Below are 26,375 nucleotides of genomic sequence, written 5' to 3'. Positions count from 1 at the left end.
TTCACAACAATGGAAAGGCTCTTTTATGAAATGACGCTAATTTTAATAATGTCGACTTTCATAAACGCATTGAATGTGAAACATTTGTTTATGAAGCCGTGGATGTTAATAACGTATATTACAACTTAGTTTTGTGACGCGGCTTTGCGCGGGTTAAAATAGATATTCTGTAACATTTCCTAAAATTGTCACATTGTATGCTCAAACATTACGTGATCAGTTTGAAAGTGGCAGATAGTTAAACAGTTTTATTTATATAGCATGGATTAATTATAGTATAGAGGCGAACATTTTCATAAAGTTCGTTCCCCTCCATGGGATATTGGTTAAGGGTAGATATAGATATTCGAATCCAACGACAAGTAACTAAAAAAAATGGACTATGACCTACATCATTCACATCACATCATATAAAATAAAATGTTCATAACCTAATACTATTTAAATATCTCTATTGGAGCTCAAATTCTGTATATAACATTTAATCCGGCATTCAATTTATATTATATTTTTAAATGTATCTGACAGTTTCAAACGTTACATCACACAATACCACGAACTGTACAAACAGCCCTTTACAATTATTAAATCGTCGGTAATAGACAAAGTTATATTCCCTTTCAGAACAGCAGTTAAAATCCCTCGCTAAATTATTTATGCTCATTGCAACACCGGAATTTTAATTCCATAAACATTAAATTCCAATGACGCTTTTGTCAAAAGTCAAGTCGCCTGAACGAATTGTATAGCCTCAAGACTAACAAACAAGGAAGCGAGTTAAATAAATGAAATTCATGAACAATGCCGTCGAAATGAGTTCTGATTTATTTAATTGTATCTCGGAGGGCCGGGACGGGGATAAATTGATCGTAGGTACGGCCGTATTCTGTTAAGGCTTTTATTGAAAAATTAATATTCATGATACTTTGACGGTATTAAAGTTTCGAGTAGTTTAGGGTCTAATAAATTTGAATTTATGTTAACCTTTAAAATAATTTTCGTTGTTAAATAACGTTTGACTGCGATAAAATAAAATTTTGTAAGATAGCAACGATTTTTATTTTTAATCTGCACGGCTTGAAGATTTCTTATCTACGTGTTATTTAAAATTCGAACACAGTACTCTCAATAAATTTACCAGCCAGTCGTATTGCCATTCTAAATTCAAAACCCGGTTGGCGCTATATATTTTGACAAGACTTATTGCACAGATAAAAAAAAATTGCACGCAATAAAAATACAGAAGAAATATAATAAGGACGGGTCGCCTGTTGTCTCGTAATAGCAAGAAGCCGTTCAGATTCGAATCTGTGGACTTTAAGATATCCCATTTATTGTGAGATTGCGAGCGGCGATACAACTTTTATATTTTGCAGACTGTAAATTGCAACCGACGCTATTCGGCTTGCTTTGACGTGTTTTATTGTTCCGATTTCGCTTTGACAAATGTAAATCCTCTTTAGTGGAGACTAGGTATAAATGCGGATTTGCACGTATAAAACAATGATTGCTTACTATGCAATTCTTGGTGTAGTGCTACAGCAAAATGAGAAGAGCTAAGGAATGGTTCTTTTAAAGTTCTTATATAAATGAATGTTTTCACCAGGGTTGTGTTTCATCACTTTTTTCGGAACTTAATCTTAACGAGGGAAAAGTGTAAAATTTAAATTATCAACAATTGCTGTATTTTCTTTAATTCCGTTTCGTTGCATTTAATTTATTAAAGAAGGCGTGTTTTTTTTTTTTATTAAAGGCGCAATAATTTAAGAATTAAAGATTTATATGTCCTTATTCTCAACTGTACAATATACCTATTCATAGTTACAAATAAAACATTATTTTTATTAACGAATTTGTATCTAATAAATTTTATGTAGTATGTAACTAGCGGCCCGTCACGGCTTCGCTTGTGGTAGGTACATACGATTGAATATATAAAATATATACTTAGCCAATAGCCGCCTTCCTCCATAAATGGGCTAGACAGCCAACACTGAAAGAATTTTTCAAATCGGCCCAGTAGTTCCTCAGATTAGTGTGTTCAAACAAACAAACTCTTCAGCTTTATAATATTAGTATAGTTAGATATGTGGTTAAAAATAATTTGAGTAATATCGCAATAAAGCCTACCGCGTAATACTCTCCATAAAGTTTTGTTTAATGAACACTTAGCTAACGTATACCTTATAATATTTTACACATAAAATTATATACGAATTTTATTGGAGCGTAAAAATGATATTTTTATTGATTAAGGAATTCGTGGTAGCTTATTGTTGTATAATATGATTCAATGGTGCTTATAAGGTCTTATAAGGTCCTCGTAAAAACGAGGAATTTAAAATGGTTCTTAAGAGAAGTGTAGTTGAATAGATATTCGAGTTTTAAGTTTGAATATGAAAAGGGTGATGAACTTTATAAGTGGCAAGCTATTAAAATTAAAGCGCGCTCAAATTTTAATTTCAGTAGATGTTAATATGTATCTATCTTTTTTTTAATAATATAAATATATCATATAATAGCATTGGCTGTTTCGATTAATAGTGTTGTATTATGATAATATAGACTTAGACTATCCGGAAGTTTCCATCGTCATAAATTAAAAAAAATGTGTTGCTAAGCAACGTACTCTTCTAACTCGAATTCATAAAATATATCTTCCTTCATTTTCCAATTTAATTCAAGTCTTATAAAACATCCTTTTTCCTAATTTATTTCACCTAACCTTTTATAGCAAACTGTCGCCATATTTCGCTCACATCACAGCCACAGATTATTAAAGACGCAACAACGCGTCGACAGACTGAATTTATGACCTGTGGTCTTTGGTGTCTTCGTGTTGAGTTCTTACGTATTTCGGTTATTTACAGTTTAAATGTTTGTGTTTTGTTTTTAGTTGTTAAAGAGGCTTTATAGGAGGTTTTTTTTTATTTGTGGAGAATATAATATTACTAGCTTACCGCCCGCGGCTTCGCCCGCTTTCTCTAAAACGATTTGAGATTTAAACTATCCTATCTCTCAAGTTGGATCGAACTGCACATAGTGTGCGAATTTTATTATAATCGGTTAAGTGGTTTAGGAGTCCATTGAGGAGAAACATTGTGACACGAGATTTAAGAGATTTTTGTCAATTATTGATATTAAGATGTTTGTCATTATCTCAAGTTTAAAATTAATTCAACGTCGTAATTTTTCGATAAAATTCATGATACAGCTCGTTATTACAGTTTGGATAATCAATAAAGATCATGTAATATAATAATATTTATTTTCCTTTTTCAACACGAAATCAATTATTATTTTTGTACAAAAATATCTAACATAAGAAACGAAAACCTTCCGAGAAATATAACTAACTGTATATTTTACTCTCTAATAAAAACAAATGTAGTCAATTACTCCAAATATTCCATTAAACATTATTAAATAGAAAACATGATGCAGTATTTACCTGTTTAGCAGAATATAGTGAACAATAGATAAAACGTCAAATACAAAGACGACGTGAACTAAGCGGCTTTTCAGAGGCGGTTAAATTTTGCTTTTTCTCAAAATAGGATGAAAGGTTGCCAAATGTAGGTAATTTAATGCTGTTACATAGAGATATGAAGAGTGGGAATAAACGCTACGTTTGGAAAGGAAAGTTATCACTTTTATTCTAGTTTTATTGACTTTGTTTGTAGGAAATGTGATAATCAATTTTAAAGTTTAAATATGAAAGAGGATAATTATTATTCACATTATTTCTTCACGTAATACAAAATACATGTACTTTGTAAAAAGTCATTATTCAGAAAGTTACTTTAAAATTGACAAAATACATATTATGTTGTTTTCAATCGTAAAACTTAAGCTTCAACATATTTTTTTATTAACATTATATATTTTAAATCTCCGTTTATTCATTTTTATCAGGAAGAATTACGGCGAATGTCTTGAAAAGCTTCTATGCACATACTATGATAATAGTGATTTCCTACTATAAATATGATATAAATATTATTTTATTTAACCATTGTAACATGCATTGTTTTATTTTTTTCCTTATTTCCATTGCAACCAATACTGAACATCATAAGGTTTAAGAAATTTTAGGTAAGGTAAGAAAAATAATAACTGGCGTTTTCCCGTCGAATAAGAGAACGTATGTTTCCACTTCATGGTTGATGAATGGGCTATTTATTTTGCGGTAGTGTTAGTTCTTGAGCTGTTTACAATTCAATGCCGAAAATGTTGCCATACCGAATTACATTTTCCTTAATCATATTTTCTTAAATCGTGCAGCATGGCAATGATTTACAGTTCATTGCTCGGTGAAATTTATATTGCCAGTATGAAAAATTGCGGCTACGTCCGTATTTTAGTGGGTTAATTGGAGTTTTATTGCCAGTTTTGTATGAAATTTTTGCAATAAAATTAGCATTTTAGGTGTGCGATGTATCTGTTGATTAGTTGTTGTTTTGTTGCTTTTTGATGGAATTAATGTCAAATAGGTTTTTGGGTCATATTTTAATGTGGGTAATATAACTTTCAAACGTGATTTTTTTATTTGCATTTGCATGAATCTACGCGTATTCCATACGGTATAGAAATAGATAATAACTATAAATAATAACTAGCGGTCCGCCCCGGCTTCGCCCGTGGTACATGTTTACGTTTTCTCTACATAAGAACCATCCTCGTACTTCAAGGAATATAATAAAAAAAGAATTATCGAAATCGGTTCAGCCGTTCTCGAGTTATGCGCTTACCAACACATTTTGCGATTCATTTATATATATATATACTAGCGGTCCGCCCCGGCTTCGCCCGTGGTTACGTATTTACGTTTTCTCTACATAAAAACCATCCTCGTACTTCAAGGAATATAATAAAAAAAGAATTATCGAAATCGGTTCAGCCGTTCTCGAGTTATGCGCTTACCAACACATTTTGCGATTCATTTTTATATTATAGACTAGCGGTCCGCCCCGGCTTCGCCCGTGGTACATGTTTAGGTTTTCTCTACATAAGAACCATCCTCGTACTTCAAGGAATATAATGAAAAAAGAATTATCGAAATCGGTTCAGCCGTTCTCGAGTTATGCGCTTACCAACACATTTTGCGATTCATTTTTATATATAAGAGATATATAAATATACATATATATATATATATATATTTATATATAAGATATATAAATATACATATATATATATATATATATATATATATATATATATATTTCTGATTGTAATTACAATAGAATAAGCATTAGAACAAGCAAAATTTCGCAACCTTTATGGTATAAAGCAGTTTGTACAAAAAGAATACAATTATTTGTAAATAGCAGGAAAAATAAAAGGCGAAGTAAATTGTTTATTTCGCTAATACCTCCCGTGGGAGTTGGGACTCATTCTTAAATGTTACTTTCTCCAATCGGGAACCATTCGAGACGTTTGCCGGTTTGTTTATCTGTACCTCTGGACTGAAATTGACGACCTCGGTATGGTGAGACGGGGGTTGTAAGTTCGATGACCGCTTTGGAAGATTGTGTTATAAGTTAATGTGGAAATTTTAAATTCTAATCTTACCTACCTGTATATGACTTACAATTCTTGTAATATATTTGTGTATAATTAGTGTTATTTTAACATTAATCCATCAGTCCCCGGAATCGGCATTGTTGGATATTATTCGAAAATGCTTTATATTCCGTAGAAATAATGTATTGGAAACTTAACGGATAATGACGTCATCGACATTATCATAATATTAACTTACTACTTTAATAACTCAGGCCCCGGAATCACAGACACAATAGAATATCTATTGTGTCGTGGACTGATCGGGCTGTTCGGGGCTCAATGGGTTAATACAAGTACTTTTAACATCAAATAAATGAGTACCTACTAAATTGTTTATCAATTTCGTATTAAATAATTTCAATCATAAAATTTTCGTATATTAGCGCCAATAGTCCTATTTAATACCTCGAAAACTTAATATTACACTCACGCCCATAAAGCTATACTGAAACTCGTGGAGTATTTCAGTTTAATTAAATTTTAACATTCATGGCATGTAAATTTATTATAAAATAGTTTATAGTCCTGTCTACTTTTGTAATATTTATGAGAAGCAAGCTTACAGTTGGGTCGTCCATCTTGAATTTGCAATGACGTTTCGTGTTTTCGCACCATATGACTTTTTAAGCTATTGCATAGCTTCTATCGCGGGCCTTGAGCGCGGGGACCGAATCCAGAAATTCCGTAACGAAAAAACCTCACGCTCCCCACTGCGACGGGCACGGAGGTGTGGCTTGAAGGCATAGCATGTAATAGCTTTACCGCGGCAGTCCCCGAGTGCCACACGTATTTTCTAGAAGTTATAAGATTCCTGTTTTCCTTGAAATGCGTTTACATCGACTTTACTGAGCCATTTTCTTCAAGTAAGTTCAAAGTCCAAACTTTTTTATTCGTGTAAAGTTTTACAATTCCTTATGAATAATATATTATTTTAATTATCGCTGGTGAGGAAAATTGCGAATGTTTAAACTTTAAGCCCATGATTCATGAAATAAGCTATTCCTAAAATATAATTTTAATAACGTCATTATTATAAAGTATGAAAAAGAAAACAATATCATATTATTCAATCAATATGAAGTAAAGGAGCTGGATGGTCAAATGATGGTAATCACCGCCTCTAGGAATAAGCATAATTTTCATGATTTGAAATATATTAAAGCCTAGCGCGTCACACACGGTGAAGATACTATAATATTTTATCTTAAGATACTGTTATATTTTATATCACAGTATCTTAACGCATCCGGTATCAGCGTTCGGACCATCATTTTTCTTTTTGTCATTGCGTACTAAGACCCCTGTAGAACCGCCATCCTACAAATGACGCGAAATTTTGTGGGTCATTTGTAACAGGATGGCGGTTCTACAGGGGTCTTAGTACACAATGACAAAAAGAAAAATGATGGTCCGAACGCTGATACCGGATGCGTTAAGATACTGTGATATAAAATATAACAGTATCTTAAGATAAAATATTATAGTATCTTCACCGTGTGTGACGCGCTAGTACATTGATAATATTGTATCTAAATTCACTAATGGTAATAATTGTCTCTACTTTATTGAATCTCTATCTGAACACAAAAATCTATATATAAAACTATATTCCGCCCGCGGCTTCACCCGCGTGGTGTTTTTTCGCAATAAAGGTAGCCTATGTTCTTTCTCAGGGTCTAAAGATTGTCTGTGCCAAATTTCTTCAAAATCGGTTGAGAGGTGAGCAGGAAAGCGTAACAGACAGACAGACAGACAGACAAACAGAGTTACTTCCGCATTTATAATATTATATATAGTAGGGATTTTTATCAATATAATAAAACTTTGCTAGTAATCTATTAGGCTATTTAAAAAATAATTGAATAACGAAAGTTAATACACTTCATACTTTGAAATACCTTCAAAATTATAATGGATCTTCCTTAATGTATACAGAATGAATGACCTCGACACTCTTTATTAATTAATGGATAATTTTAAACTTTCCCTTTGAATATTTCACATTAAAAGTAGAAGACTTTATTAATTATCCAATGTCGAATAATGATGTAGAGTTTCACAGAATTACTCCGAAAATGTTCACTTTCAAATAATTTTAAATATTTAATAACGGCCAGTTTAAACAATTGCACGCCTCATAAGCGAAGCGTTGAGGTGGGTACTACTGTCACTTCGCGCAAAACATCTGATTTTTCAAACTTAAAATGTCTTTATGTATCATACATTGCACTTGTAAGATAATACATACACACACATATTAAGAAAAAACACTATTTTTAACGTTCATGATATTTTTGATGTCATTTTTGTTATTTAAACTAGTTAAAAAACAGTTTAAAAAAGTTCTGTCTTGGACGTCCGTGTGTCTGTATGTGCGGATCCTTTTTCTTGTTAACACGATAGCGACCGAAATACTTTACTAATCGAGTCTTTTTTTTTCTCTTACGCTTGAGTATGCTCAGGAATAGAACCCTTTCATTTTTCAGGGTCTGATTCGATGTGGTTTAATTGTTATTAAATAAACAAAAATAATAATTAATAAATATTTATTAAAAAAAAATTATGAGGCGTGCACTTTTGGATTTTCCAAATTTTTAACATTGCCATGGTTTATAATATGATAGGCTAATTTGAGATGAAAATATTAACCGACTTCGAATAGGAATATGCCTTTCTTTTATGATTATTAGATTTTTAATGAAGTCAGTATATTTTGTCATATTTTCTATACAAAAAGATGAATGTTTCAAATGCGATAGAAATTTAGTTATAATCTATTCAGTAACTTTGTTTAAAATGAAAATGTTGCCATTTTGACTTACATAAATTGGATGACATCCAAGTAAATTACATAGATTATTTTTCCGACCCAAATATCGACCAATAGAATTGCACCATTCAACGTCACGTGGTACAACCTACATGGTATTATACTGATAATTTTTTGAAAATTTTCTCTGGTCGTTGAAACGTCAAACTGACAGGTTCAATTCAATTGTGAAATTATTGGCCGACATTTGGGACGGAAAAATAATCTCCCGAATACCACATGAGCTTCAAAATTATCTGGCATTTCCCTCAAGGTTCCCTGCAAACAAATAAAGTCGTCAAGTTTTTCAGGAAAAATCACTCGCGCTTCGCGCTCGTGATTTTTTAACCTTGACTCCTTCATTTGTTTGCAACGAACCTATCGGAAAATACCCGACAATTTTGAAGCTCTTGTGGTATTATAAGTGAGCATTTGTTATTAGCCTACATTTTCTTCAAATCTAAAAATAAAACAGCTTTCAAAATCTGTTTAAATTACCTACTCTTAAGGAAATGCTAAGAGTTTGTTCATAATAATATTTACGTGTTTTTTACGACTTATTATTATAACTTACTAGTGGTCCGCCCCGGCTTCGCCCGTGGTACATATTTCGCAATAAAATGTAGCCTATGTCCTTTCTCGGGTATCAAAATATCTCCATACCAAATTTCATGCAAATTGGTTCAGTAGTTTAGGCGTGATTGAGTAACAGACAGACAGACAGAGTTACTTTCGCATTTATAATATTAATATAGTATGGATTATATAGTCACTAGTGGTCCCGGCTTTGTCCGTGGTAAATGTGGAACATCCGTGGTGCACAGTCTATTCAGCACTCAGGCATCACATACAAAGCCTACGTCGAAATCTATACTACTTATAAAGCTTAAGAGTTAGTTTGTTTGTTTGTTTGAACGCGCTTATCTGAGGAGCTACTGGTCCGATTTGAAAAATTCTCTCGGTGCTAGATAGCCCATTTATCATGGAAGGTTAAAGGCTATCATCACCCCAAGACCAACAGGAACGGAGCAATGCGGGTGAAACCGCGGGGCACAGCTAGTAATTAATAAATAGGTCCACTAGAGCCTGCTTGTTTGAACCAGCAAACAACATACTCTACATTACATCATTAAAAATTACCTACATAGCAAGTTCAAATATCGATAAGTATACCCACCCACACACGAAAAGAAATTAACACATAATTATATTTTCTTCATGCACATACCTACATTAGTTTTAATCGCCTTAAAACCCAATTAAACTTGCTTATGAGTCGCGTCACGCGTGACTTCAGTCACTAGAAACATAATTGAGCAAACAGCGTTTTGCTCTCAGATTACTTCGGTAGATAATGAAGCGTGGCAGAGGTAATGTAAGGGCTTGTGTACACTATCTTCTTGTTACAAAACATGTTTTTATGTTATGTATAGGAAGGCTAACGAGCAAACATAGGAAATTGCGTCTCCGATAAGGGTGCTTTTCCACCAATGTGCGAGGAATGTGTTTGTTAAGAACCAATAGTATTGCTTCAAACACTAAACGCCTCAAACTTCAAACTAAATGAAGCGATATGATTGGTTCTTTGCAAACACATTCCTCGCTACACATCCTCGTACATTATTGGTGGTAAAGCAACCTAACAGAGGGTAAGGCCTGATGGAAAATGTAAAATCCTTTAAACCCTACGAATATTATACAAATAATGTTTAAGTTGTAAGGATGGATCTGTATGAGATGATGTTGGTATGTATGTTTGTGTTGATGTTAACTCTTTCAGGTGGAAACTAAAATGATTGGTAGTTATATAGCTTATGTACCAGAATAAAACATAAGCTACAGAAACACCTACTTCTAATGCTTTTAATGAGGCCTTTTATAGCAACAATAGTGTGTGATCTAATCGTATAAATGGTAGTGCGTTCGTGTAATTGTGAAAATTGAACTATGTAACTAACCTAACTTCATAATAAAAATATACACACACTACACTACTTGATTTCTTTTCTTTAAATTTACATATCTCTTAGAAATTAAGCTTTTTAAAATATGTCTACAATGCCTTCACTAGGGATTGTGTATAAATCACGTGACTGTGAGGCTCCAAAGGGAGGTTTGAACACAAAATATCACGGGAAGTGAGATAACTCGAGTACTTATTTTGTCATTGAACCAGATTCCTTATCCGAATAGCGGTGCGATCATGTTTGAGCTATATAAATAGCTGATACACGCAATGTGTGAGGAAGTGAGTTTTTAAGCTATTGCATAGCTTCTATTGCGGGCCTTGAGCGCGGGGACCGAATCCAGAAATTTAGTAACGAAAAACCTCACGCTCCCCACTCCGACGTGCGCGTAGGTGTGGCTTGAAGGCATACCATGCAATAGCTTTACCGCGGCAGTCCCCGAGTGCCTCACGTCTTTTTTTTTTAGTGGAAGAAACTATGACACATGATTTAAAGTTTTAACTCAACTGTGCTCCGATTTACAGTTCATAATCGCGGAATAAAAACATCAATCGATTGATTAATTTACCCTTTGGAGTAAAAAAAAAGACGTGTGGCACTCGGGGACTGCCGCGGTAAAGCTATTGCATATCATAGCATCGCTGTGCCGGGGGTGTTAGATTTTTTCGTTACGGAATATCTGGATTCGGTCCCCGCGCTCAAGGCCCGCGATAGAAGCTATGCAATAGCTTAACAAATAAAATAAAATTGTATTGTTTTTATCCATTTCACTACAAAGATTCATTCATTTTATACTAAATGATGATATGCACAAGCCTTTATAATTAGGTAAAGTGTATTTCACAGTAACTGTTAATTTTATTAATATGTCAGCTTATATTTGGCTCTGTCTTATTATAATTAGGAGTCTATAGCAAGGAAATTAACCTAATAATAATTTCTAGAGTAATACTAAATATAGAAAATTAACCATTGATATTGATGTTTAATGTATAAAACGGGAGAAAACTTCATTTTATCTATATATAAAAATGATACCCGTTTCGCGTTGTCAGGGCATCACGCGTGAACGGCTGAACCGATTTCGATAATTCTTTTTTATTATATTCCTTAAAGTACGAGGATGGTTCTTATGTAGAGAAAAATATTTACCACGGACGAAGCCAGGGCGGACCGCTAGTTAGATATAATCACGGAGTAGAGCATCATTCTTGTCATATCAGACCAAATATAACTTTCTTTTTGTATTAAAGGCAAAAACACAATAATAAAAAAATGTGAATACCTACACCAACTATATGAGGTTTTTATGTGATAAACACATAAATTGAATAAAAATGCATTCAAATAATACACATTTTAATATAACACATACAGAAATACAACACATAGGAAATGAAGTAAAAAATAATAGATTTATTTTCTTGCTTCAAATTTCACCCAGCTCTGACCTTTGGCCATAATTTTAACATCCTCTGTAGCAAGTTCTATGGGGTCCGCTGTTTTTGGGCATTTATTTATTTCGAAGTTTAACACCAAGTAATATAGAAGCACCTTCAATTCCATCATGGCAAATCGAAAACCTGTGAATATAATATAAGATATCCCATACTGTATACTACACACATTAAAACTCTCAAAAGGGCCTCTGCGTGTCGGATCCGTATCCCCACGTAAGCCTTCCAAAAGACCGGGTACCGTCCTTCTAGTGGTACCCGAGTATTATGGTGATAAGTAATATTAATAACATATTTATTTGGTCAAAATATCAGATTCTAGATATACATACGGAATAACACAGGTAGTAGCAAAGTACACAGTCTTTTGGCAAGATTACGACAAGACAAGTATTACACAAAGTTCCAAAATGTGTTGAAAAAATATGCTCCCAACTATTTAAATTTAATTAAAATAAGTAAGTGAAGTCCCGTGTCCCCAAGTGGCTAAGGGGCAGATGCATTATCCATATCTGTTTCACTGATCGATTTTCTTTAGGGTTGTGTAGGTGATCAGCCTTCTGTGTCTGGGCAGACCAAGACATTTTTTTTTCTTCGTCTCCACCGGGAATCAAACCCAGGACCCCTCGGTTCCACGCTCACGCGTCAACCACTATACCAAGGAGGCGGTCAAACAAATAAATAATTAAATCTAATTAAAATTAGGGTATTTATTTACCAATACAGACTCTCGGTCCAATTCCAAAAGGCAGGTAAGTGAAAGGTTTTATATTCTGTTTGTTTTCATCTGAGAATCTCTCTGGATCGAAAACTTCTGGATTTGGGAAGAATTTGGGATCCATGTGGAGTGAATTCACTGGACAATACAGGATATCTCCGGGTTTTACCTATCAAACAATAAAAATATCATTATTCTTAGTTTTATTACAAAAACGTTTGGTTCTAAAGATTAGTCTACATGGTCATAAATATATCTTTATACATTAATTCAATCTAAAAAGATTGATACATCTATACTTATAAAGCTGAAGAGTTTGTTTGTTTGTTTGAACGCGCTAATCCCAAGAACTACTGGTCCGATTTTAAAATTCCTTCGGTGTTGGATAGCCCATTTATCGAAAAGGCTATAGGCACATCATCATGCTAAGACCAATAGAAGCGGAGCCACGCGGGTGAAACCGCGGGGCGCAGCTAGTTACATATAATTCAATAATTTAAAAGTAACGGTTAATCAGTAATTTACGTGACTTTTTGAAATTAAAATGATTTTAAACTTTGTAAAATAAAACGTACCTCACAAGGCTTTCCTCCCTCTCTCGGTGGAGGTAATTCATAAGCTTTTGTACAAACACGATCCAATGCTATTGCAACTGCCCACTTCCTTAAAGATTCTATAAGCAACAAAGTTAATTTTGTTAGGTAATTATAAGGAATACGAATATTTTAAAAATGAATGACCAAATATATTCTCCTGCTATGTGAGTTGAACCAATTTTACCAACGATACTATTTGTAGTATCGTTGTATCGTAATATTTTGAAGTGAAGAATGCATCATAAATGTACATGACAATTATTTTCTGAAGTCATCAGTGTCCATTAAACATTTTTGAACCTAGGCAAATTTGTTTCTAATAAAGCGTACAGAGGTGCAGAATTCTATAACGGAATAAATAAATCTATATAGGTAAATATAGTTGGTAAATTCTATCCAGTTTAATAATACCATAAGCTTTAATCGCAACCCACATCATTAAATTGAAATGTAAACAGAAAGAATAGTGTAAATAGCATTACTGGAACCCGTCACAAATAAAAGGGAATTCAAACAATTTTAAAGCTTAAATTCCATTTTTACATTCCATATTTTCATTACCATTCAACACGCAGTCCAAATACTTGAGCTGGCTAATTTTCTCGTAGACCAAACTTCCATTTTTCTCTTGGTAAGTTCTGATCTCCTGGTACAATTTCTCTTGAATTTCTTTGTTTAATGCCAATTCGTGTACGAGCAAAGAAAGAGTGGATGCTGAGCTTTCAAAGGCAGCGATGAAGAAAATAAATACTTGGCTCACTAATTCGTTCTGTGACCAGACTGAAAAATAAAAACAACTTGTATGTATTAAGGGAAGGGACTGGCACTCTTAGCTCAGGCTATGCCTAGCAAGAGAGCCTCCATATTCAATATTGTACAATCAAAAAAATAAATGAAATAAATTTTTATTATTTTTTTTTAACTTGGTTAGAATTCAGGTAATCATAATTTGCATATCTACATCGAAGGTCATTTTCATCAATCAATCATTCAAAGCATATTAATTACTTACCTCTTGTACTTGCTTTAGGTTTAAAGTCATACTCTGGTACTTCAGCAACGTCTTGATTCGGTTCATCTTCCAATTTGAGCTTACCTGTCAAGGTTGTATGATTATTATTACTATTCACTTCTATATTAACAAATGGATAATATGATTTTTTGTCGGTCTATTTTAAGGTAGTAGTAATTTTAAATTTTAAATTAATAATTTTATAATTTTAAATTTTAAGTTAAAGTTGAATACGGTAAAATTACCAGTGGCGTTCTAACTACGTAATATATTGTATAGAAACTTGATGACACCGAATTTCTTCAGATATAATATGGAAGAGGAGACGAAATTCGATCGCTGTGATTTAATAAATAAATAAATATCGTTACAAAAATTGAAACTCTTGATGCAACACCTAAAAATTAAATCATTATCGTCATTGTCTTTCCACCGGGAAAGATGCGGTTTTATGCCAACAATTTATCAGAATGAAATATAAGTTTCTGAAAAACATTAAACGAAGCGAAACCATTCTCTAAAGATCCTTCGTTAGTATTGAATAGCATGTGCTAAAAAACTTTCAAACTTAAAAGTAACAATGATCTTACAGCAATGCAGAAGACGTAACTCCAAAAGAAATATATTTATATTTCATACCTTTGGAAGCTTCCATCAATAGTTGTATCATATCGGGTCGCTCTATATTATTTTTTTCTCTGTGCTCCATAGTGCTGAATACAATGTTCTTGAAAAACGATGTTGTTTCACGAGGGAATATCGCCAATTTTAATTTCTAAAAACAAATCATATATTTTACTTAAAGTTGCGTTACTTGATCGTTTGAATTTGAATTTAAAACTTAAAAGTAAATATTTAGATGAAGATAAGGATTAGGGTGAAAATGTAAGCGAACCTAAAAATGATATCACTGACCAAGTAACAACGTATCAGTCATTGAGTTACTATGTACTACGTACTAGAGAGGCCATCGCTACTACACTTTTTCTAACACGAGTTAGAGTCAATCGTCTCAAACAATTTTTTTTGTTACATTGATTGGTTTTAATTGATAAGTTTATTCATAATTTTTAATAAGATAAACAATATTTATTTGTTACATTGATTGGGTTTAATTTATAAGTAATAATAGGCAAAATATTTGCAAATTGTATGACTCACTAGCCGCCCCGCGCCGCCGCGCTTGTTGCACAGATTTTGTTCGTGGTGTCCTCTCTATAATAATACCTCAATGGTATCAGTTGGAATTTTTTTGTAAAGATGGGCCACTTAACGGTAATATGAACCTTTATTATCTTCTCATACCTAACTGAATGTGAACCTTTATTATCTTCTCATACCTTCGCATAATGTGGGAAAGTGATAGTGAAGATGAAGAGGATACGGCTGATGAAAGTAAAGCTGAACATCTGCTGGCCCAAAGTGTAGAACTTATTGGTCTTATCCTTGAGTGAGTTCACTTGCAGACCAAATGCTGTTGAAGCGATGACGTCATTCGTGTATCTTCTTATCAGATCATCAATGTTTATGTCTTCGTCGATATGATCTGTATAAATGAGACATAGAGCGTTAATTTAACTGTGTCGTTTAAAGAGGCTAAGCTGTTAATCGGATGATGTAGCGAGTTGGTTTGCATCTTTATCAAAACTTTGCACTAATTCTTAATGAAAACTTTTAGTCATTAGTTTCACAGAGCACAGCATGTAAGAACTTTCTTACCTTTAATATACTCCACGATATTAGAACTTATTTCTGTCATGAATGGCATCATCAAACGCATCTTGGAACTGGTGAAAGCTGGACTCAACGTGGTACGCATGTCTCGCCACCTATCCCCTGTTTAGAATCATCAATTTTTGAGTCATAATCCATACTAATATTATAAATGCGAAAGTAACTCTGTCTGTCTGTCTGTTACTCAATCACGCCTAAACTACTGAACCAATTTGCATGAAATTTGGTATGGAGATATTTTGATACCCGAGAAAGGACATAGGCTACCTTTTATTGCGAAATAATATGTACCACGGGCAAAGCCGGGGCGGACCTCTAGTTATCAACATTTGAGTTTATAATCAATGTTGTATTTATGTGTAAGATTTCTCCCTCTTACTTGACCTATTTTTTCGAATTGAAATCGAGCAGACTAATAGTCCAGTCTGTGGGGAAATGTAAAAGCCTCTGCTCTACAAAAGGTGGCGTAGAAAATGTTTTGAAGCGATATTGTTTAGGTATGAAAGGTTAATAAAAATCCAAGTTTTCGACCTTGACGGACCCAGGCGCTAGCCGCCATCTTGAATTAAAGGTGCTAAAATTAGGTATATTTTAAATAACTTCTCAATTGTTTACTAAATCACAAAAGTGTCTATGAGGGGTTCAAAGAAGACAAAATTACCTACATTTTTTTCATACATGATTATTCTGTAAGTCTTAAAGGTAAAAAGTTACAAGCGACGGAAATAATAATATTTACAGAAATCATATAATTTTAATTTTGTTTAAAAATTGTGCAGCTATCATTTTTAATTCTTTTTGATGGCCCGGGCTGGTTAATGGTGGCTTCTTCATTAACGTCGCTGAAATTTTCTGTTTCATTGTCTGTATTTTTAGTTTCCAACCATGAAATTTCGTAGTCATCACAGTCTTCGTTATCTATCTGAATCTCTACTGCATTTTCACACAGCTGACCACTACAGAATCCACAAACATTAGAGCATTTTAATCCAGCTTTTCTGCAACTACATACTTTGCTGCATCTTTTTTTACAGTGGCAAGAAATTACACTTAAAAGCATCTGAGGTGCTGCTTTCTCTGTCGTTGTTATTGGAGTGAACCTATTGGTGTCATATCTCCAGCCCCAGTCTTCTGGATTTTTTTCAATTCCATACCATTTTTGGACTTGGTGGTATGTCCTAAACGCATGATACCATGCAGCGTCCTTTGTTGGCGGCAAAGAAGCAAGTTTAAATTTACTTTTTATTGATAACTTAGGATTCCTTATCCATGTCCCCTCTGTACAAAGTTATTAGAAAGCGTGCTCCAGCGTATTCGATTTCTTCTGGTCATGACGACGAAATTTCATGGTTGGAAACTAAAAATACAGACAATGAAACAGAAAATTTCAGCGACGATAATGAAGAAGCCACCATTATAACCAGCCCGGGCCATCAAAAAGAATAAAAAATGATAGCTGCACAATTTTTAAACAAAATTAAAATTATATGATTTCTGTAAATATTATTATTTCCGTCGCTTATAACTTTTTACCTTTAAGACTTACAAAATAATCATGTATGCAAAAAATGTAGGTAATTTTGTCTTCTTTGAACCCCTCATAGACACTTTTGTGATTCAGTAAACAATTGAGAAGTTATTTAAAATGTACCTAATTTTAGCACCTTTAATTCAAGATGGCGGCTAACGCCTGGGTCCGTCAAGGTCGAAAACTTGGATTTTTATTAACCTTTCATACCTAAACAATATCGCTTCAAAACATTTTCTACGCCACCTTTTGTAGAGCATAAATACCTACAGACTGGATTATAAATAAAAAGCATCAACGGCCTTGAACTAACATTAACAGCATTGAGCCAATTTATTTAATTTGAGACCCGTAGGTATACAAAGAGAAGTGCGTCTAATTTAAAATGTATATTCTTTTGATAGATCAGAGATTTCTACTGTTTAAATGTTTATTAATTAAAAGGTAAATGATAAACATTCAAGGAAACACGTGATTGGTTTTGCTAATGTTAATCTTAAGCAGACATGTTAAGCATAGCCAACTAAGTGCTAATACGTTTTAAAATAGTACCTACCTATATGCCTGAGTCTTCGTACGCGTATAATTATTAAAGTTACAAATAAATTCTTCTAATATGCTCTGTTGTTTTTCATTTTCCAGCTACAATTTTTCAATTTTTCAATGTTTGAAATGTATTACAAATATAGCTATTTGTAATCATATCAAAACAGATATGCCTTTTCGGCATTCCAATTTAACTGTCATAAATTATTAAACCTTATTTATATAAATACTTTATGTACTCTCAATTTTGTAAAGTTCATCTTACCTTTCATACTAAACATGCTATCCCCAAACAAAGGTTCAACCTCGACCGGCACGATATCCTTATGATCCACAAAATGGTCGAAATCTTTGACTGTGACCGCTTTGATGATCTCCGGGTCTCGGAGCATTATAATCGGCTTCGTACCTTCCATGTACCCCACATATCTGATAATGATTGAACAGATTTAACATAATAAACAAAAATAATTCGGTCTGTCGCATTTTAAGATTATCTGACGCTTAGGAAGCATTTATAACTTTAGTCAGGTAAAATAGTAAATATTGGTAAGTCAAAGTCTCGTTATTTTAACATAAACAGAAGAATCTGCCACACCTTGTTACACTACATCTACTGTAATCAATCACCGGCAAAATAAATTTAACAAATAAATCACGCTAGTGACTCTTGGTACAAAATTGTCTTCTACCAAACTTCGATAATTCATGCGTATGAAAAAGTACTTTATATAATACTAGAGGTCCGCCCCGGCTTTGCCCGTGGTACATATTTCGCAATAAAAGGTAGCCTATGTCCTTTCTCGGGTATCAAAATATCTCCATACCAAATTTCATGCAAATTGGTTCAGTAGTTTAGGCGTGATTGTGTAACAGACAGACAGACAGAGTTACTTTCGCATTTATAATATTAGTATGGATTATCTTACTTACTTTTCATCCGGGAACGCTTTATACACAGCATCTATATCTTCGACCATGTGCCTTTTCTTCCACATGCTATTGAAGGCATTACCGAAAACCGGTACTCCCGGGACATATTTGATGCCCCGGTCATGGAAGTAATCTTTTAACTTTTTATTGTTGTAAAACGCATAAGTTACTAGCGCGGTTATAAAAAACACAACTAGTTCAATCAGCATCTTTGAGAGGAGTCAATTACATGATTGGAGTGCTGTGCGTAGTGTGGTGCGGATATATGTCTCAAGGTGTGAGCGGAAGCGGTAATTATAAGTGTAACTATTAATTAATAGCCTAATTTAATGAAATGCTATCTTTAGAAGACTCATCAGTCATTTACTAGCCATTCTATAGCTAGCAATTTAGCTTGTTGCTCAATTAAGCTTTTGTTTTGCTTTCGAACGACTACCTAATTTGATATTTTGAAGTTTTATATAATTTACTCTGAAAAATTTAGTTATATTTTGAGTCATTAAACAAATTTAGTGCAGAATTTTATTATGAAAAATGATGTATATTATCATATTGATAAAAAAACACTCGTTTCGAATGAAAAAAACTATGTCATTTTTGAGAGTCGTTGAAAAACACAATTGCAACTACCAAGGGCGGTATTTTAATCGCTTAAGCTTATAAAATAAACTTAAACTAAAATAACAAGTGACGTTACTCAATCATAAATATCAATATTACGCGATATTCATTTATTTATTATTTATATACGCTGTTGATTTGTTATCTATTCCAGAGCATATTTTTATAACAAATCTGAATAAATATAGTAGAAACAATAATAATATGATGAATGGGATTTGGGAACTGACCTTGAGGTATATTGTTTGTGATAGCTGTAGATAATGCATGATAGTCGCGTTGCTATTTTTCATATTTCAATAATATAATGATGTTAATATAATTAATAACTAGCTTCCCGCTCGCGACTTCGCCCGCTTTGTCTAAAGTCTAAACCTAAAAAATTATATACTAAAACCTTCCTCTTGAATCACTCTATCCATTAAAAAACTTTGACAGACAGAGAAAGCTACTTTGTTTTATACTATGTAGTGATGAATAAAATTTTTGCCAACAAGAGTAATTTTTTATCTCTATTATTATATGTATTTGTAACTTCACTCTTATTAATACATACTATTATTTTTCGAATTATAGATTTGCAGAAAATGCAATTCGTGATTATTTCATCGAGTAAAATTTTTGCCAGGCAAGTAGGTGATCAGCCTTTTAGGCCGAATCAGATCAAAGATTTTCTTAAAGTTTCATCAGAGATCGATTTCACCTTATATCACTACATAGTATAAAACAAAGTCGCTTTCCCTGTCCCTATGTCCCTATGTCCCTTTGTACGCTTAAATCTTTGAAACTACGCAACGGATTTTGATGCGGTTTTTTTTAATAGATAGAGTGATTCAAGAGGAAGGTTTATATGTATAATAAGATCCATTAAGTAGTGGAGAAGTACTTTTATTTTTGAGGTTTCTAATGTGATGTCGTAAAAAATTACATTTATTCCGCTTACATTGCAAACGCAGGCTGAACCCTACGAGTTTTATCAAAATAATGTACTAAGTATTATACACATTGAAAAGGTCTACAGAAAAGTCCGCGATGGTATATGTCTATCTCTTATGGATAACCCACAATAACTTTTTTTTGTCATTTACTTTTTACGACAAATAATGGCTAATTTTCGAAGCGATTTTAACCAATACAGCATTAATCCTTAACCAATTAAATACCATGGATACATTGTTCATTTAATATAGATCTATATGGCCCTTTACACCGTATGATTTAAGTGAATATTTTCGAAGATATTACAGATTTAAAAATTGCAGGACGTAGCGTTTGCGGCCGCCCGGCTATGTATTTTATACCCGTGCGATGCCGGAGGCCGGAGCGGGCCGCTATATTTTTATACCTATACAACGTTCACAATTTTTCTGTAGTGTATTTAGTATCAGCATTGCACCCGTGCGAAGCCGGGGCGGGTCGCTAGTGTATAATAAAGTAGTTGAAGATTTTATTACATAGCACCGGAGATTGAACATGACTTTATCAAGATATCAACTAAAAGTAAAAAAAAACTGTTTATTTTTGAAGGGAAACATCTCTAGCGTTGAGAGTAAAATTTCAAGGTCGCGTCATGGCAATACCGTCACGTCATGTAGTAAGGCGACGATTTTGGTATCTTTTAATCTTGTCAAAGAAGTTCCACTTCTAACACGTGTGCTCGGCACACGCTCTTTTTTGTTATCTGTACCTCTCACTTCTCAGTTCTAAGCTTATGTGTTAAGTACTATTCAAAGGAAGTACTTACCTACGTTCCCCCTTTCTCATACAATAAATATTTCAATAACAAAATACAAAGGGGAGCCTAAAATCCGTCAAACTCATCATTCAATTGAAACATTTGAGTACATACAGTTAAATCATTTATAACCCCTTGACTATTCGACCACAAAGTAACGTTCATTCTAATCGTTAGAATATTGCGAGTACATTGCGCAGTAAGTATGAAAGATAAACATAGCGTTAGGACAAAAGCAGCAATGTACGCTGAATCTTTCATTATGAACACATTTTATCGTGTTACAGGCAACAAAGAACTTATCTACAGTACACACAGCTCTGGGTCCTCCAGGGACAGAGTCACTTATTAAAAGCAATCATATTTTTTGCGTGTTTTCTCTGAAAGCCATTTTTGCACAATTTAAAATAAGATTGTGCTTTTGCACGAATCTTCCTTTGTCTAAATGAAATATGTACTACAATAAAAAATAAGTCGAAGCAACAACAAAAAACAAGCTTTGTAGTATATTTTTAACTCTTTACTCGCTCACTACATAATAACTAGTCTTGACAACATTCATTATTAGGTTCCTTAACCAATTAAATACCTTGAATACATTGTTCATTTAATATAGATCTATATGGCCCTTTACACCGTATGATTTAAGTGAATATTTTCGAAGATATTACAGATTTTAAAATTGCGGGACGTAGCGTTTGCGGCCGCGAGGCTATCTATTTTATACCCGTGCGAAGCCGGAGCGGGCCGCTATGTTTTTATATACAGTAAAAGTTCCTTATTCGCGGGTAATAGGTTCCGTAAATGTGCCGCGAATAGAGAAACCGTGAATAAGGAATGGTAATTTGTATGGGGTTATAGGGGATACGTTCTTAGGTGACGAAATAAAAAAGCAATTACATAAAGAAAACAGTTTAATTTAACCAAACATATTTATTAATTACCATTTAATTAGGTATTATCTTCAGGTTTAGGCAATTGCTTGTCACTTTTTACTCGTTTTTCATTTTTTTTAGTCGACATTATAAATTCGTAGTTGTAGTTCAAGCGTTTACTAAGGATAACGAATGGTTTTTATTTAGGTAAATACATATATGTATGTACCGATGTACCGATTCGATCCGCGAATAAAGAATTTTAGGCCGCGAATACAGGATTTAGGTCGCATTTTTTCCATCCGCGAATAGTGAAACCGCGAATGAAGGAAGCGCGAATAAGGAACTTTTACTGTACAACGTTCACAGTTTTTCTGTAGTGTATTTAGTATCAGCATTGCACCCGTGCGAAGCCGGGGCGGGTCGCTAGTCATATTATAAAGCTGAAGAGTTTTTTGTTTGAACGCGCTAATCTCAGGAACTACACTGCTCACTAAATTGTCTGAATTGAAAAATTCTTTCAGTGTTAGATAGCCCATTTATCGAGGATGGCTATTGGCTATATATCATCACGCTAAGACCAACACAAACGGAGCTAAGCGGGTGAAACTGCGGGGCACAGCTAGTTGATTTAAATTTTTCACATTAAAAATCCATCTTTCGAATGTTTACATCGAATTTGGAACATGAATAAAAGCATTAATTAACAATGCTATTAAATCAAATAAATTTTATCAATACTTGATAAAATATATCCGGGAAAAGCAATAATATAAACTTTCTCACTTAGTGTTCGTATTAAATATTAAATTCCTTGTAAAAAGGCTTCATATTATTGTGCATCTATAGGAATTATTTTATCACTAAAATAATTGTGTCAATATCAAATGAATATTATATTTACCATGCAATTATTATCCAATTTTATTAAATAAAAAGATAAAGTACACAATGTTTCAACTGTTTAATGTTTTTTCATAGTATCTATTAATTATTGATATATTATATTTGGTGATGAATATTTCCCGTTATAAATTAATTGAAAAAATATATGGTCTCAGTCCAGTCTATCCTATTTATAGGAATTGGCAATCAAAACAATTATATTCCGGGAACAGATTTATTACATAGATTACGTAATTGCCTTCGCAAATTTGTTTATCAATAACAACATAAAATAACTTACAGGAAAGCAAAGAAATACTTTTAAAAACGAATTAGTCTTAAAATATTTTCCTTAAGACTTTATTACATTATTTCCAGAAAATTAGTAAGTTCTTAGAATCCGAAGTTCTAATCACAATAAAATTCCAAATACTTCGTAAAACCATGATTTTATACTCGTACATATACAATCTATGAAGCTATGAAGAAAATCTCTCAAAAAAAATTACAAAAGCTATGTAAAAAATCTTTCAGCAAAATGAAAAAAAGCTCTCAACCAAATTATAAAAGCTGAGATAAAGCTCTCAACAAAATTACAAAAGCTGAGAAAAAGTTCTCAACAAAATTATAAGAGCTATGAAAAAAAAGCTCTCAACAAAATTATTAAAGCTTTGAAAAAAATTTCTCAGCAAAATTATAAGTTATGAAGAAAAAGCTCTCAAAATTATAAAAGCTATGAAGAAAAGCTCTCGACAAAAATTACAAAAGCTATGAAAAAAAGCTTTCAGCAAAATTACAAAAGCTATGAAAAAAGCTCTCAACAAAATTATAAAAGCTGAGAAAAAGCTTTCAACAAAATTATAAAAGCTGAGAAAAAGCTCTTAACAAAATTATAAAAGCTATGAAAAAAAGCTCTCAACAAAATTATTAAAGCTTTGAAAAAAAGCTCTCTGCAAAATTATAAAAGTATGAAATGAAATGAAGAAAAAGCTCACAACCAAATTATAAAAGCTGAAAAAAAGCTCTCAACAAAATTATAAAAGCTGAGAAAAAGCTCTCAACAAAATTGTAAAAGCTATGAAAAAAAGCTCTCAACAAAATTTTAAAAGCTGGAAAAAAAGCTCTCAACGAAATTATTAGATACCTATATATCAAAAATGTTGAATTTGTAATAGTAGTAGAAGGTTTTATCAATGGACTTCAAAATAGGAGAAGAGGTTTATTTTTGGTTTAAAACCTCAGAACTTAACAAATTGTTTTCTTCTTTTTGCACTACCCCATTAACTTTATGCATTTGGTTTCCCATCAGGTTGCCTGGTAGAGATTGCTGCTTAGCAATAAGGCCGCCTCTTGTACAAACGCATTTTTGTATTAATGTTATTTTTGTCACAATTATTTATATAGTTTGCGAAATAAAGTGTTATGAATAAATAAATATTAAATAGTTATCATATTATATTTACCACGAAACGTTTTATTAAATACTCACTACAAATTTATTTAATGCCTCATCACATAATATTCTAACATTCCGCTTCGTGTGAAATCTAGAAGGCTATTATCAGCTCTAAATACCTATCGCATTGTTTGATGCTGAAATACATTGCATTTGATACTGCCCTCATGAATTTATTCATGACCGGTCCACAATAGTTACGTTTTAAAACATACATGCAGTTGTCGTATGCTATGTAATGGACGTGTGTGTACTAAGTGCGTATGTTGAATAAGAAATATAGCAAATAATCTACTTTTAAAGGGCCGATTTTTCAATCCATGGTTAAAACTTATCCGCCCAATAAAGTATTATACGATAATATTAAAATGTCACCCGTAAACTGTCAAAAACGGGCAAAGAATACATTTTTAAAATGGTAGTTTAATACGTTATTCGACGGATAAGTATGAACCAAGGATTGAAAAATCAGCCCTAATTCTAGTAGGAAAAATAATCTTTGTCAGATAAAATCCTACAATAATTATAAATGCGGAAGATTGTAATTTTGTTCGTTTGTTACTCCTGCACGCAAAAACTGCTGAACCGATTTTCATGAAATTTGGCACACACATAGAGGGTAACATGGAACACATTTACACCGGGTTTTTCTTTGACTACGCAGGAGAAGCTGTGGGCGAAAAATTAGGCGGTAAAAACTCGATCTGTTGATACGCAGTTTTGTACTTTAATAAAAAAGTCTTGAGTTCGAGTTTGAATTTAAGTAATCATTATTTTATAAGCAAGCAGTAGCTGATACTACACGAAATTACATATTTAAGTAGAAAAATAAACCACATCCCTAAAATACGTAAATCATATATTATATCATATAACTAACTGGAGATGTATAAAACGATATCATTTTTTGTTCTTAACGCGTTAAAATCTATCAAGTTAATACTATAATCTATACTCATATTATAAAGCTGAAGAGTTTGTTTGTTTGAACGCGCTAATCTCAGGAACTACTGGTCCGATTTAAAAATAATTTCGGTGTTAGATAGCCCATTTATTGAGGTATGCTATAGGCTATAATTATGAGTACCACGAGCGAAGCCGGGGCGGACCGCTAGTGGTTTATTTACCTAATTTATAATGTATATACCTATCTCCGAATTTCTTACATAACTTATAATATAAACATTGTATACTATAGATTAACATCCCTCGGAATATAACGTGACTACGTAAATACATTTTATTTCTCTTCGTTGGCTGCGTCACAATATTTTTTCTATCGTAAAACTATCTCTGTCTATTTCGGAAGACAGATTTCATCGGAATAGGGTTACCAATTATATCGGGTAGGGTTGGTGGAAACTGTATAATTATTTTCAGCTAGTAGTATCTAGTAGTTAGTTTCACAGCTTTTTTTCTTAAAGGATTATCGCCAAACTCTTCTGAATAATAAATAAATAAATAAAATAAAAAAACACTTTATTTGCACACACAAAACATAACAAAATCAAACAACAATAATATACACTGGAGCGGTACAAATAGGCGGCCTTATCGCTAAAAAGCGATATCTTCCAGGCAACCTTAGGATATAGGAAAAGTTAGAAGAAAATGAATCTAAAAGTATTGAATAAAAGTATTTTTGTCTTAATAATACACAACGAACAACATTAATAACAAAAGTTAGTAGATTTTAAATATTACCTAGGAATATTGTAAATTTGTGTTTGTGTGTGTAAAGTGTGTGAACCTATTTTCTTCATTTTCTTATAAATATGTTCCACAACCTTTCAACGCGCTCACATTTCCATCCCTTACATATTTCCTCAATTATTAAATAGATAAATAAAACAATCATGTGCCAGCCCTACAGCGGATGACTTCATCAGATGATCGATGTCGTGAGCTCGACATGAGACATGTTTATCTAAGCCT

General features: G+C 32.9%; 1 protein-coding gene across 1 annotated transcript; it reads right to left on the bottom strand.

Moving 5' to 3' along the window:
• Positions 1-11,686: 11,686 nt before the first annotated feature.
• On the bottom strand, positions 11,687-19,085 carry LOC149486779 (putative cytochrome P450 9f2). The gene is made up of 10 exons (XM_089698435.1): positions 18,869-19,085; positions 18,201-18,364; positions 15,847-15,963; positions 15,468-15,673; positions 14,767-14,902; positions 14,128-14,211; positions 13,677-13,895; positions 13,095-13,192; positions 12,520-12,688; positions 11,687-11,927 (listed from the first exon to the last, which is right to left on the bottom strand). Exons 1-10 carry the CDS (start codon positions 19,075-19,077, stop codon positions 11,761-11,763), a joined length of 1,569 nt encoding a protein of 522 aa, XP_089554561.1. The 5' UTR covers positions 19,078-19,085; the 3' UTR covers positions 11,687-11,760.
• Positions 19,086-26,375: the final 7,290 nt, after the last annotated feature.

Source organism: Colias philodice, chromosome 8 (assembly GCF_061535455.1).
Source record: "Colias philodice isolate Cphi_HAF_F1 chromosome 8, ilColPhil1 Martin Lab GWU primary, whole genome shotgun sequence".
Taxonomy (NCBI): Eukaryota; Metazoa; Arthropoda; class Insecta; order Lepidoptera; family Pieridae; genus Colias; species Colias philodice.
This window is presented reverse-complemented; position numbering and strand designations above follow the sequence as displayed.